General features: G+C 40.0%; 1 protein-coding gene across 1 annotated transcript in view; it reads right to left on the bottom strand.

Annotated features, from left to right (window-relative positions):
* pex14 (peroxisomal biogenesis factor 14) overlaps window positions 1-13685 on the bottom strand; it is a 105066-nt gene that overhangs the window by 47996 nt on the left and 43385 nt on the right. The window contains exon 3 of the mRNA XM_024375656.2: window positions 9964-10048. Coding sequence (XP_024231424.1) covers window positions 9964-10048 — 85 coding nt within the window. The remainder of the gene's footprint in view (window positions 1-9963; window positions 10049-13685) is intronic.

Here is a 13685-nt window from a genome sequence, read left to right as displayed (position 1 = left end):
CCTGGCATGCTGTCAATTAACTTCTGGGCCACTTCCTGACTGATGGCATCCCATTCTTGCATAATCAGTGCTTGGCGTTTGTCAGAATTTGTGGGTTTTTGTTTTTCCACCCGCCTCTTGAAGATTGACCACAAGTTCTCAATGGGATTAAGGTCTGGAGTTTACTGGCCTTGGACCCAAAATACCGATGTGATGTTCCCCGAGCCACTTAGTTATCACTTTTGCCTTATGGCAAGGTACTCCATCATGCTGGAAAAGGCTTTGTTCATCACCAAACGGTTCCTGGATGGTTGGGAGGAGTGGCTCTCGGAGGATGTGTTGGTACCGTTCTTTATTCATGGCTGTGTTCTTAGGCAAAATTGTGAGTGAGCCCACTCCCTTGGCTGAGAAGCAACCTCACACATGAATGGTCTCAGGATGCTTTACTGATGGTAGCGCTCACCTTGTCTTCTCCGGGCAATTTTTTTTCCAGATGCCCCAAACAATCGGAAAGGGGATTCATGAGAGAAAATGACTTTACCCCAGTCCTCAGCAGTCCAATCCCTGTACCTTTTGCAGAATATCAGTCTGTCCCTGATGTTTTTCCTGGAGAGAAGTGGCTTCGTTGCTACCCTTCTTGACACCAGGCCATCCTCCAAAAGTCTTCTCCTCACTGTGCGTGCAGATGCACTCACACCTGCCTGCTTCCAATCCTGAGCAAGCTCTGTCCTGGTGGTTCCCAGATCCCGCAGCTGAATCAACTTTAGGATGCGGTCCTGGCGCTTGCTGGACTTTCTTGGGCGCCCTGAAGCCTTCTTCACAACAATTGAACCGCTCTCCTTGAAGTTCTTGATGATCCGATAAATGGTTGATTTAGGTGCAATCTTACTGGCAGCAATATCCTTGCCTGTGAAGCCCTTTTTGTGCAAAGCAATGATGACGGCACCTGTTTCCTTGCAGGTAACGATGGTTGACAGAGGAAGAACAATGATTCCAAGCACCACCCTCCTTTTGAAGCTTCCAGTCTGTTATTCAAACTCAATCAGCATGACAGAGATCTCAAGCCTTGTCCTCTTCAACACTCACACCTGTGTTAACAAGAGAATCACTGACATGACGTCAGCTGGTCCTTTTGTGGCAGGGCTGAAATGTAGTGGAAATGTTTTTGGGGGATTCTGTTCATTTGCATGGCAAAGAGGGACTTTGCAAGTCATCTGATCACTCTTCATAACATTCTGGAGTATATGCAAATTGCCATCATACAAACTGAGGCAGCAGACTTTGTGAAAATTAATATTTGTGTCATTCTCAAAACTTTTGGCCACAACTATGTAAACTCCCGACTTCAACTGTATTTTCACACTACCGTTCAAAAGTTTGGGGTCACTTAGAAATATGCTTGTTTTCCCACGAAAACATACATGAAGTGAGATGCAAAATGAATAGGAAATTTAGTCAAGATGTTGACAAGGTTATAAATAATGTTTTTTTATTTAAATAATTGTGTCCTTCAAACTCTGTTTTCTTCAAAGACCTTTGGCGTTCTAGTTGTCAATTTGTTGAGGTAATCTGAAGAGATTTCACCCCATGCCTCCTGAAGCACCTCCCACAAGTTGGATTGGCTTGATGGGCACTTCTTACGTACCATACGGTCAAGCTGCTCGCACAACAACTCAATAGGGTTGACATCCAGTGACTGTGCTGGCCACTCCATTATAGACAGCATACCAGCTGACTGCTTCTTCCCTAAATAGTTTGGAGCTGTGCTTTGGGTCATTGTCCTGTTGTGGAGGAAATTGGCTCCAATTAAGCGCAGACCACAGGGTATGGCATGGCGTTGCAAAATGGAGTGACAGCCTTCCTTCTTCAAGATCCTTTTTACCCTGCATATATCTCTCACTTTACCACCACCAAAGCACTCCCAGACCATCACATTGCCATGCTTGACAGATGGCGTCAAGCACTCCTCCAGCATCTTTTCACTTTTTCGGCATCTCACGAATGTTCTTCTTTGTGATCCAAACACCTCAAAATTAGATTTGTCTGTCCATAACACTTATTTATTCCTCTGTCCAGTGTCTGTGTTATTTTTCCCATCTTAATATTTTCTTTTTATTGGCCAGTCTGAGATATGGCTTCTTTTTTTAAACTCTGCCTAGAAGACCAGCATCCCAGAGTCGCCTCTTCACTGCTTTTTGCGGGTACTATTTAATGAAGCTGCCAGTTGAGGGCTTGTGAGGCGTCTGTTTCTCAAACAAAACACTAATGTACTTGTCCTCTTGCTCAGTTGTGCACCAGGGCCACCCACACGTTCTATTTTGGTTAGGGCCAGTTTGCGTTGTTCTGTGAAGGGAGTAGTACACAGCGCTGTACGAGATCTTCAGTTTCTTGGCAATTTCTCACATGGAATAGCCTTCATTTCACAGAACAAGAATAGACTGACGAGTTTCAGAATAAAGTCCTTTGCTTCTGGACATTTTGAGCCTGTAATCGAACCCACAAATGCTGATGCTCCAGATACTCAACTTATCCAAAGAAGGCCAGATTTATTGCTTCTTTAAATCAGCACAACAGTTTTCATCTGTGCTAACATAATTGTAAAATGGCTTTCAAATGATCAATTAGCCTTCTCAAATTATAAACTTGGATAAGCTAACACAACGTGCCATTGGAACACAGGATTGATGGTTGCTGATAATGGGCATCTGTACGCCTATGTATATATATTTATTTTTTAAATAAGCAGTTTCCAGCTACAATAGTCATTTACAACATTAACAATGTCTACAATGTATTTCTGATCAATTTGATGTTAATTTAAAATGTTTCAAAAACAAGGACATTTCTAAGTGACCCCAAACTTTTGAAGGGTAGTGTATAGAAAACAGTGGACTGCATTTGGACTTTACCCTTTGCCAAAGTTTCAAAAAAATTGCATTGTTTAATAGTATAAGGGTAAGAGCGAATTGAGTTATTGCACATGTGCACTTCACACAGCAGGTGTTCCCTAACGGAAATATTCAAATAAATGCTAGAACGCACCAATTGGATCGCACTAGCTCGTGCTTAGCACTGCCTACCTCCTTGCTTGTTCTGCCCACTATGATTAATTTGCTCCCATTGGAAACAACAGGCTCTCATCTATCTCGGGTTAGTTATAAAAATCTTTGGTGCGAGCATCAAACAAACAAAGGATTTTAAAGAAGAAAAGAAAGTGGATACATTTATTCTCATGAAGAGTGTAGTAAATGGCACTGGATTAAGAATAGTCCTTAGTTGCTGCTAATGAGAAGCACAAAGCAAGTACTTTTCAAAAGATATTGGAAGTCATTATAGCCTGCTGATGTGTGTAGTAGCAGCCGGTAACAATGGATTTGGTTTCGGGTTACCTCTGGTCATGGAGCTTTTAGGCTCACTTTTCACTGCTTTGCTGCTCTAATGATAGAAGCCAAATCCCTGAGCTCTTACTATGAATTAGTCCCCAAGTAAACAACTGTTTTGAAAAGAGGGCTCATAAAGAAAATGGGCTCATAAACAAGCAGTGATCAGTTGTAGAACAATCTAAGCCAATGTCCTGGGTGCCACTGCCAACAATTCATGAACTACTTAAGGGCCCAAGCCATCTCAATCATTAAAAAGTCAGTGCAGCTTGTGAAGTTGGGGTGTCTTTCTTATTTCTTATTCTTATTATGTGATTTAAATATTGACTGGCTATCATCAAGCTGCCCACTCAGGAAAAAACTACAAACCGTAACCAGTGCCTGCAACCTGAATCAGGTTGTCAGTCAACCTACCAGGGTAGTTACAAACAGCACAGGAATTACATCTTCAACATGTATTGATCACATCTTTACAAACACTGCAGATATTTGCTTTAAAGTAGTGTCCAAATCCATAGGATGTAGTAATCACAATATAATAGCCATATCTAGGAAAAGCAAAGTTCCAAAGGTTTGGCCTAATGTAGTGTATAAAAGGTCATACAAGAAGTTTTGTAGTGATTCCTATGTTGATGATGTAAAGAATATTTGCTGGTCTGGTAGAGAGAATTATTTATTTCAGATTTCATTTCTTTCATCACATTTCCAGTGGGTCAAGTTTATATAAACTCAATTAGTATTTGGTAGCATTGCTTTTAAATTGTTTAACTTGGGTCAAATGTTTCGGGTAGCTTTCCACAAGCTTGCCACAATAAATTTGGGTGAATTTTGGCCCATTCCTCCTGACAGAGCTTGTGTAACTGAGTCAGGTTTGTAGGCCTCCACCTTTTCAGTTCTGCCCACAAATGTTCTATACGATTGAGGTCAGGGCTTTGTGATGGCCACTCCAATACCTTGACTACGTTGTCCTTAAAAACTTCTTATGGCTGAAATCCCGTTAACGGGATCGATTTGACAACAGCCAATGAAAGTGCAGGGCGCCAAATTCAAACAACAGAAATCTCATAATTAACATTCCCCAAACATACAAGTATTATACACCATTTTAAAGATAAACTTGTTGTTAATCCAACCACAGTGTCTGATTTCAAAAAGGCTTTACGACGAAAGCATACCATGCGATTATGTTAGGTCAGCGCCAAGTCACCAAAGCCATTTTTCAGCCAAAGAGAGGAGTCACAAAAAGCAGAAAGAGATGCAAATTAATCACTAACCTTTGATGATCTTCATCAGATGGCACTCATAGGACTTAATGTTACACAATACATGTATGTTTTGTTCGATAAAGTTCATATTTATATCCAAAAATCTCAGTTTACATTGACGCAATATTTTCAGTGATGTTTTGCCTCCAAAACATCCGGTGATTTTGCAGAGAGCCACATCAATTTACAGGAATACTCATCATAAACGTTGATGAAAGATACAAGTGTTATGCATAGATTAAAGATATACTTCTCCTTAATACAACTGGTGTGTCAGATTTCAAAAAAGCTTTACAGCAAAAGCACACCATGCGATAATCTGAGTACAGCGCTCAGCCAGCATACAGATACCCGTGATGTTGTTGGGTCAACAAAAGTCATAAAGAGCATTATAAACATTCCCTTACCTTTGATGATCTTCATCGGAATGCACTCCCAGGAGTCCCAGTTCCACAATAAATGTTTGTTTTGTTTGATAAAGTCCATCATTTGTCCAAATACCTCCTTTTTGTTCGCGTGTTTAGTCCAGTAATCCATAGGCACAAGCGCGGGCACAAAGTCCAGACAAAAAGTCAAAAAAGTTCCATTACAGTTTGTAGAAACATGTCAAACGATGTATATAATCAATCTTAAGGATGTTTTTATCATAAATCTTCAATAATATTCCAACCGGACAATTCCTTTGTCTTTAGAAATGAAAGAGAACGGAGCTCGCGCTCACGGGCGCACGCGTGACTAAACTAAACTAAAGGCTTTCAGCCAGACCTCTGGTTGAAACAGCTCTTATTCGCTCCCCTTTCATAGTAGAAGACCGAAACAACGTTCTAAAGACTGTTGACATCTAGTGGAAGCCTTAAGAAGTGCAATCTGACCCCATAGACTCTGTATATTGGATAGGCAATCACTTGAAAAACTACAAACCTCAGATTTCCCACTTCCTGGTTGGAATTTTCTCAGGTTTTTGCCTGCCATATGAGTACTGTTATACTCATAGACCTTATTTTAACAGTTTTGGAAACTTTCGAGTGTTTTCTATACAAATCTGCATATTCTAGCTTCTGGGCCTGAGTAACAGGCAGTTTACTATGGGCACGCTTTTCATCCGGATGTGAAAATACTGCCCCCTTGCATAAGAGGTTAAGCCATTTTGCCACCACTTTGTAAGTATGCTTGGGGTCATTGTATTTTATGAAGTGCACCAGTCCCTCTTGCAGCAAAGCACCCCACAACATGATGCTGCCGCCCCTTGCCTCACGGTTGGGATGGTGTTCTTTGGCTTGCAATCCTCCCCCTTTTCCTACAAACATAACGATGGTCATTATTGCCAAACAGTTCTATTTTTGTTTCATCAGACCAGAGGACATTTCTCCAAAAAGTACAATCTTTGTCCCCATGTGCAGTTGCAAACCGTAGTCTGGCGATTTTGGAGCAGTGGCTTCTTCCTTGCTGAGCGACCTTTCAGGTTATGTCGATATAGGACTCATTTTACTGTGGATATAGATAGTTTTGTACCTGTTATCCTCCAGCATCTACACAAGGTCCTTTGCTGTTGTTCTGGGATTGATTTTCACTTTTCAACCAAAGTATGTTCATCTCTAGGAGACAGAACGCATCTCGTTCCTGAGCGGTATGATGGCTGTGTGGTCCCATGGTGTATATACATGCGTACTATTGTTTGTACAGATGAACGTGGTACCTTCAGGCGGAAATTGCTCCCAAGGATGAACCAGACTTGTGGAGGTCTACAATTGTATTTCTGAGGTCTTGGCTGATTTATTTTGATTTTCCCATGGTGTCAAGCAAAGAGGCACTGAGTTTGAAGGTAGGCCTTGAAATACATCCACAGGTACACCTCCAATTGACTCAAATGATGTCAACACTAACTCAAAACTGCAACACTAACTCAAAAAAGTTCTGGGACACTGTAAAGTCCATGGAGAATAAGAACACCTCCTCCCAGCTGCCCACTGCACTGAAGATAGGAAACACTGTCACCACTGATAAATCTACTATAATTGAGAATTTCAATAAGCATTTTTCTACGGCTGGCCATGCTTTCCACCTGGCTACTCCTACCCCGGTCAACAGCACTGCACCCCCCACAGCAACTCACCCAAGCCTTCCCCATTTCTCCTTCTCCCAAATCCAGTCAGCTGATGTTCTGAAAGAGCTGCAAAATCTGGACCCCTACAAATCAGCCGGGCTAGACAATCTGGACCCTTTCTTTCTAAAATTATCTGCCGAAATTGTTGCCACCCCTATTACTAGCCTGTTCAACCTCTCTTTCGTGTCGTCTGAGATTCCCAAAGATCGGAAAGCAGCTGCGGTCATCCCCCTCTTCAAAGGGGGGACACACTCTTGACCCAAACTGCTACAGACCTATATCTATCCTACCCTGCCTTTCTAAGGTCTTCGAAAGCCAAGTCAACAAACAGATTACCAACCATTTCGAATCTCACCATACCTTCTCTGCTATGCAATCTGGTTTCAGAGCTGGTCATGGGTGCACCTCAGCCACGCTCAAGGTCCTAAACAATATCTTAACTGCCATCGATAAGAAATATTACTGTGCAGCCGTATTCATTGATCTGGCCAAGGCTTTCGACTGTCAATCACCACATCCTCATCGGCAGACTCGACAGCCTTGGTTTCTCAAATGATTCCCTCGCCTGGTTCACCAACTACTTCTCTGATAGAGTTCAGTGTGTCAAATCGGAGGGTCTGCTGTCCGGACCTCTGGCAGTCTCTATGGGGGTGCCACGGGGTTCAATTCTTGGACCGACTCTCTTCTCTGTATACATCAATGATGTCGCTCTTGCTGCTGGTGGGTCTCTGATCCACCTCTACACAGACGACACCATTCTGTATACTTCTGGCCCTTCTTTGGACACTGTGTTAACAACCCTCCAGGCAAGCTTCAATGCCATTCAACTCTCCTTCCGTGGCCTCCAATTGCTCTTAAATACAAGTAAAACTAAATGCATTCTCTTCAACCAATCGCTGCCTGCACCTGCCCGCCTGTCCAACATTACTACTCTGGACGGCTCTGACTAAGAATACGTGGACAACTACAAATACCTAGGTGTCTGGTTAGCCTGTAAACTCTCCTTCCAGACCCACATCAAACATCTCCAATCCAAAGTTAAATCTAGAATTGGCTTCCTATTTCGCAACAAAGCATCCTTCACTCATGCTGCCAAACATACCCTTGTAAAACTGACCATCCTACCAATGTCATTTACAAAATAGCCTCCAATACCCTTCTCAACAAATTGGATGCAGTCTATCACAGTGCAATCCGTTTTGTCACCAAAGCCCCATATACTATCCACCATTGCGACCTGTACACTCTCGTTGGCTGGCCCTCGCTTCATACTCGTCGGCAAACCCACGGGCTCCATGTCATCTACAAGACCCTGCTAGGTAAAGTCCCCCCTTATCTCAGCTCGCTGGTCACCATAGCATCACCCACCTGTAGCACGCGCTCCAGCAGGTATATCTCTCTGGTCACCCCCAAAACCAATTCTTTCTTTGGCCGCCTCTCCTTCCAGTTCTCTGCTGCCAATGACTGGAACGAACTACAAAAATCTCTGAAACTGGAAGCACTAATCTCCCTCACTAGCTTTAAGCACCAACTGTCAGAGCAGCTCACAGATTACTGCAACTGTACATAGCCCACCTATAAAGTAGCCCAAACAACTACCTATTTTCCTACTGTATTTATTTTATTTATTTATTTTCCTCCTTTGCACCCCATTATTTTTATTTCTACATTGCACATTCTTCCACTGCAAATCTACCATTCCAGTGTTTTACTTGCTATATTGTATTCACTTTGCCACCATGGCCTTTTTTTGCCTTTACCTCCCTTATCTCACCTCATTTGCTCACATTGTATATAGACTTGTTTATACTGTATTATTGACTGTATGTTTGTTTTACTCCATGTGTAACTCTGTGTCGTTGTATGTGTCGAACTGCTTTGCTTTATCTTGGCCAGGTCGCAATTGCAAATGAGAACTTGTTCTCAACTTGCCTACCTGGTTAAATAAAGGTGAAATAAAATAAAATAAGTAAATAAATAAGGCTATCAGAAGCTTCTAAAGCCATGACATCATTTTCTGGAATATTCCAAGCTGTTTAAAGTCACAGTCAACTTAGTGTGTGTAATCTTCTGACCCACTGGAATTGTGATGCAGTGAATTATAATTGAAATAATCTGTCAGTAAACAATTGTTGGAAAAATTACTTGTGTCATGTGCAAAGTAGATGTCTTAACCGACTTGCCAAAACTATAGTTTGATATCAAGACATTTGTGGAGAGGTTGAAAAATGAGTTTTAATGACTCCAACCTAATTGTATGGAGACTTCCGAGTTCAACTGTACACACACACACACACACGATATCATACTCACTATACATACACATGGATTTAGTACAGTAGAAATTAGGTTGTGGTGGAGTAGGGGCTTGAGGGCACACAGTGTGTTTTGAAATCTGTGAATGTATTGTAATATTGTTTTTAATTGTATAAACTGCATAAATTTTGCTGGTCCCCAGGAAGTGTAGCTGTTGCTTTGGCAGCAGCTAATGGGGATCCATAATAATTACAAAAATGTAACCTATGGATTAGGGGTAGTGCATATTAAAAAGAGAGATAAGACAACTCGCTGATGCTGTTCGCTGGGAGCATAAAATTACTTACAGTAGACAAACAGACATATGATCATATCTAATAATCATAATGTATTGTACTAACAAACTGATGAGCCGGCAAACGGACTCCCTCTCCCTACCTAATTCCACCTTCTAATGTCGTACCTCATATTTATGGTAACGGCTAAATTAAGTAAAAGGCTTAAAAATGCTGAAAGGTAATATCATTGGCAATTCCAGTGTAAGTGCAGGAGGGTTTGTCAATATTAATTTTCCTGAGCCCAAAGAAGCGTCCCGACTGGTGGGTCATTTATCCACAGAGCTTGAATCATGCACTCCACAGCAAAATCGACCACAATCCGACGCCCAGGGCAAAGAGCTATGGCCTTGACCTTTGACCCCTAAAAGCCAACCAACCTCCCCAAAAAAGAACATTGCATGAACATCTCTGGCCAATGTCCATCAGATTCCCGGCTTCAGCATCAACATGGATTGTGTGAACATCAATGCATATAAAACGGATATACTGTAGAGGCCCTGTTGGGACTGATTAGGCTTTTGCGTTTACATATGGTATTGAACAAATTTGAGAGACATTACTGGAGATTTTCAATACAGTATTACAACAATAATTAACTAGTATTTACATCAAAAACAAAATGCGCCACAAATGTCGCTCACCTTTTTTCTTCAGGAAAACTTTTCTGGTTTCCAGTGGACTTTGACGCACTTTATGGTTCTGTAAAAATTTCACAGCTGTGGCTATCTGTGGAAAACAAAGAAAGAATGTAGAAAAGGTTGGATTTCAACTTCAAGAATACAAAGATTATCCATCTTATGGCTGTATACAACAGCAAACAAACATTCTCACTCAGTCTAGACAGAAGTGGTAGCCTAGGTTTGTTAAAACCCAGACATGGTATAAATTGATTTGTTTGAAAGTCACTTCTGAAAACTTCCCTGCATTGAGTATTAAGACCACCTGACCACTTTCTAGATAATTCCGGAGAATGACCAAATCAGCTGTTATAAAATTAGCCCATCAAAGAGTGCTGGACAAATGGAGTATGGAGCTTAATTCGCTATCATCCTCTTACAAGACAAACTTCCAGTCTTAAGTGCGTGGGGGAAGAAAATCTATACTTAATGCAGAGGTGATCATTTGTATCTAATAACTTAAGAATCCTTGGCTGAAAACTTCTGTAATTCTTCCAGTTAAAAACGCACCATGATCAAATCACTAAAGCCTAAATGTTGTAATGACTCGAGACGTTAATGCACTAGAACGTTAAATGGCATCAGAACATCAGTAGTTTCAAGTGCATGGCATTCATCAATTCTATTATGTTTTCCTTCGAGATGCACCTTAATTTCCCCCACTCCAGTTTGCTTTTCCAAGAATTAGAGAAAAAAAAACATCCTTAAATGCTATTAAAACATACATTTGAAGTGGGCACCTTGAAGTGGTGCCTCTTAAAACAGATAAACATTAAATAACATGGAGAACGGGGGAAACACACACTGGCAAGGAGGGCTTAGATGACTTGTTATCTCACCTGTGGTCCCCTGTGATTCAATTGTAAAAGTCATCCCTCTAATAGGTTAAAAGGTTTTGATTACCCTTCCTTTTCTTGGAGTGTTGAAAGAAAAAAAAGTGATTGAGCACACTGCCAGTGGGTAATTCATTTTGGGTAATGCATTGCATATACTAAAGACCTGTTTCAATCCAAAATAATTACATTTTTAAACTCATCTAAAAAAGGGGCAGCTATGGCAGGGAAGCAGTCTAAAAAGCCATATTATTCTGTGACAAAACACAGTGTGGTGTGGGTGTGATGAAAACGTACTACTCCTCAACATCTAAGTTTTGCCACGTGAAATGCATCCAAACTCAAATGATAGTGATCTATTATCAGCTTTAGACATCTGTATTGTATGTCAGAGAGGTTGAGAAATCTTTGAAAATATGACCATTATTGTTTAGTTATTCCTAAAGTGGCATAACATGACTTATTATAAAGTACTAAGTTTAAAATGGGGCCAAGTTGTATCATTTTATCAAAGGAGTAGACAAACCGTTCAGAAATATTTATTATCCATTTATTCACCATAACATTAGCATGACCTTTGATGTACACAAGGGTTGCACAAGGGGTGTGGAAATTCCTGGATCTCTATATGCTGAGGGCTTATTAAAGTCAGTCGCCCGGAACCTTCATTGTGACAAGCAGATTAAACCATTTGCATGGTGAACCACCGACTGATGTTTGAGGAGAACATATATCTGTTTGATAACAAGATGGGAATATTCTGGCTTTTAGGATTCTGAAAGATCATTCACTGATTCAGTGAGTGAAAAGGCCATAAAAATGTGCAGTTAAATTAATCCAGGACAATAGGTAATGAATGAAAACTAGAAAAGAATGGATAACATATTGCTAATAAACTGAGGCTAACAAGGCTATAGAATCGCATTAATTGTAGTGACTGAAAGATTGAGATGTGAGAGGAAAATAACCTAAATGTGGAAGAATACGCTACATTTGTTTCCATTATTTCCTTAAACTATAAATATTGTACAATTGACAAGTATCTTGTCACCTATGTTAAAACAAGAATGTTGTAATCTACAGTATGTGTCGACATAAAAAAGCACAACATCAAAAAAAATCTAAAAACTAATAAGTCAAAATGTCAATTTTAGTAAAATGGTTGCAGTGTATCTTCAGGGAGGGTAAAAGTGCTGTTCTTAGCAGATGACATAGCTGGTTTGCACAAGTTCCACCCAGACATCTCAATCAATTATAACCACATTGCACAGATTTCAGTCTTGTCTTGTTATTGACTTATAGATCATCCCTGCTATAGTGTACGGTAGCACATAATTGGGCTTTTAAGGGGTGGGCTGTATGTTAGTACAAGGCACATTTGGTTTGGCAGGATAAATATCAATTGAAATTAAAATGGTGGGTGTGTCTGGCTTTTCCGAATACCGGTAAATACCTTTTGGTTAGTTGAACAATCATTTTCTAATGCTTCTTGTAAAGCTAAAATTGCTAATGCACCAAAGTGCTCCATGTACTGACCAATAATCTTTACAAATGAGATAACCAATAAAGTGTCAGGTACAGCCGAAAAAGAGGCGAAAACTCAATCATAGGAAGAGATGAACACTAACCAATGTGCTTTAAGAGAGTGAAGTTGATGAGCGGACAAGATTACAGCATCATTATTGAGTTTGAATTGGCACCTTTTTTTTTTACCTTGAATCTTTACTTTAACATTTTGAAAAATGTCTAGCAAACCTAATTATGTTTGAACTAACCAGTAGAATGTTTTTTTCTCTCACTAGTAACAGCATTGAAGTAAAATATTGGTATAAACCTATGAAAATTTACCAATGCACCATTATTAGTTACATTTTTGAAAAATAAAACACTTGGAAAATACTGACTAACTGGCTGGGAGGGCACTGTGTTTTTATTTAATCATTTCCTTTTTGTTGGTGGTTTTTTGATGTTTAAATGTATGAATATATGAAACAATAAAATATATATTTTTTAAAGGGATGCGTTTGCTTAGAAATGCTGCCATACAATGGCCATATTGAAAAATAGGATTTCCTGAGTGACTATATTTAGAGGTCAAGTGGGGTTTCAAGAGTTTTCATTTCACTTTTTAGTTTTCCAAGAGAAAAAGCACTCTTACAAAAGCTGAGAAGTGTAAAAGACTTAACACAGACAACTTAAGGGATCAATGTTACAAAAGTAGAGGTGGAAGTGTGTGAAGATTGAGTAAGAATTGTCATATAGAATGAACAGGAACAGATTGTTTCCAAACTGATGGTAGTCCATACTAAAGCTATATCATACCCATGAAGGCACAGATGCAAAGTGAGGGAGGCGCTGAATTATTTCATTATCAAAGTAAGACCACCAATAATGTGAACTTCGATAGCAACAATTCCACAGATCGTTGCTGTAAATGAGAATGGTGTTCCTAGTCAACTTACCAGGTAAAAAAAAAGAAATGCCCAACATTGTCACTGAGCGCTACTGTAACTAGCTAATGTAAAGGACCATCGTATCAAATAACATTTTATTTGTCACATGCTTCGTAAAGAACAGGTGTAAACTAACAGTGAAATGCTTACTTACGGGTCCTTTTCCAACAATGCAGATTAAATATATATATATATTTTTTAAACATTGAAATAGTGACACGTGGAATAAATACACAGTGAATAACAAATAACAATAATGAGTAAAATTAAGATGGTTATATAGAGGGAGTACCAGTACTGATAGTCCTGAATGACAGTTCAGAATGAATCGTGAATAGTGATGAGTGAGAAAGATAGACACACAAATATCTTACCCCAAAGCCATGCTAACCTCTCACCA

Source organism: Oncorhynchus tshawytscha, linkage group LG16, assembly GCF_018296145.1.
Source record: "Oncorhynchus tshawytscha isolate Ot180627B linkage group LG16, Otsh_v2.0, whole genome shotgun sequence".
Taxonomy (NCBI): Eukaryota; Metazoa; Chordata; class Actinopteri; order Salmoniformes; family Salmonidae; genus Oncorhynchus; species Oncorhynchus tshawytscha.
Note: the sequence above shows the minus strand (reverse complement) of the source record. Positions and strands in the feature narration are given on the sequence as shown.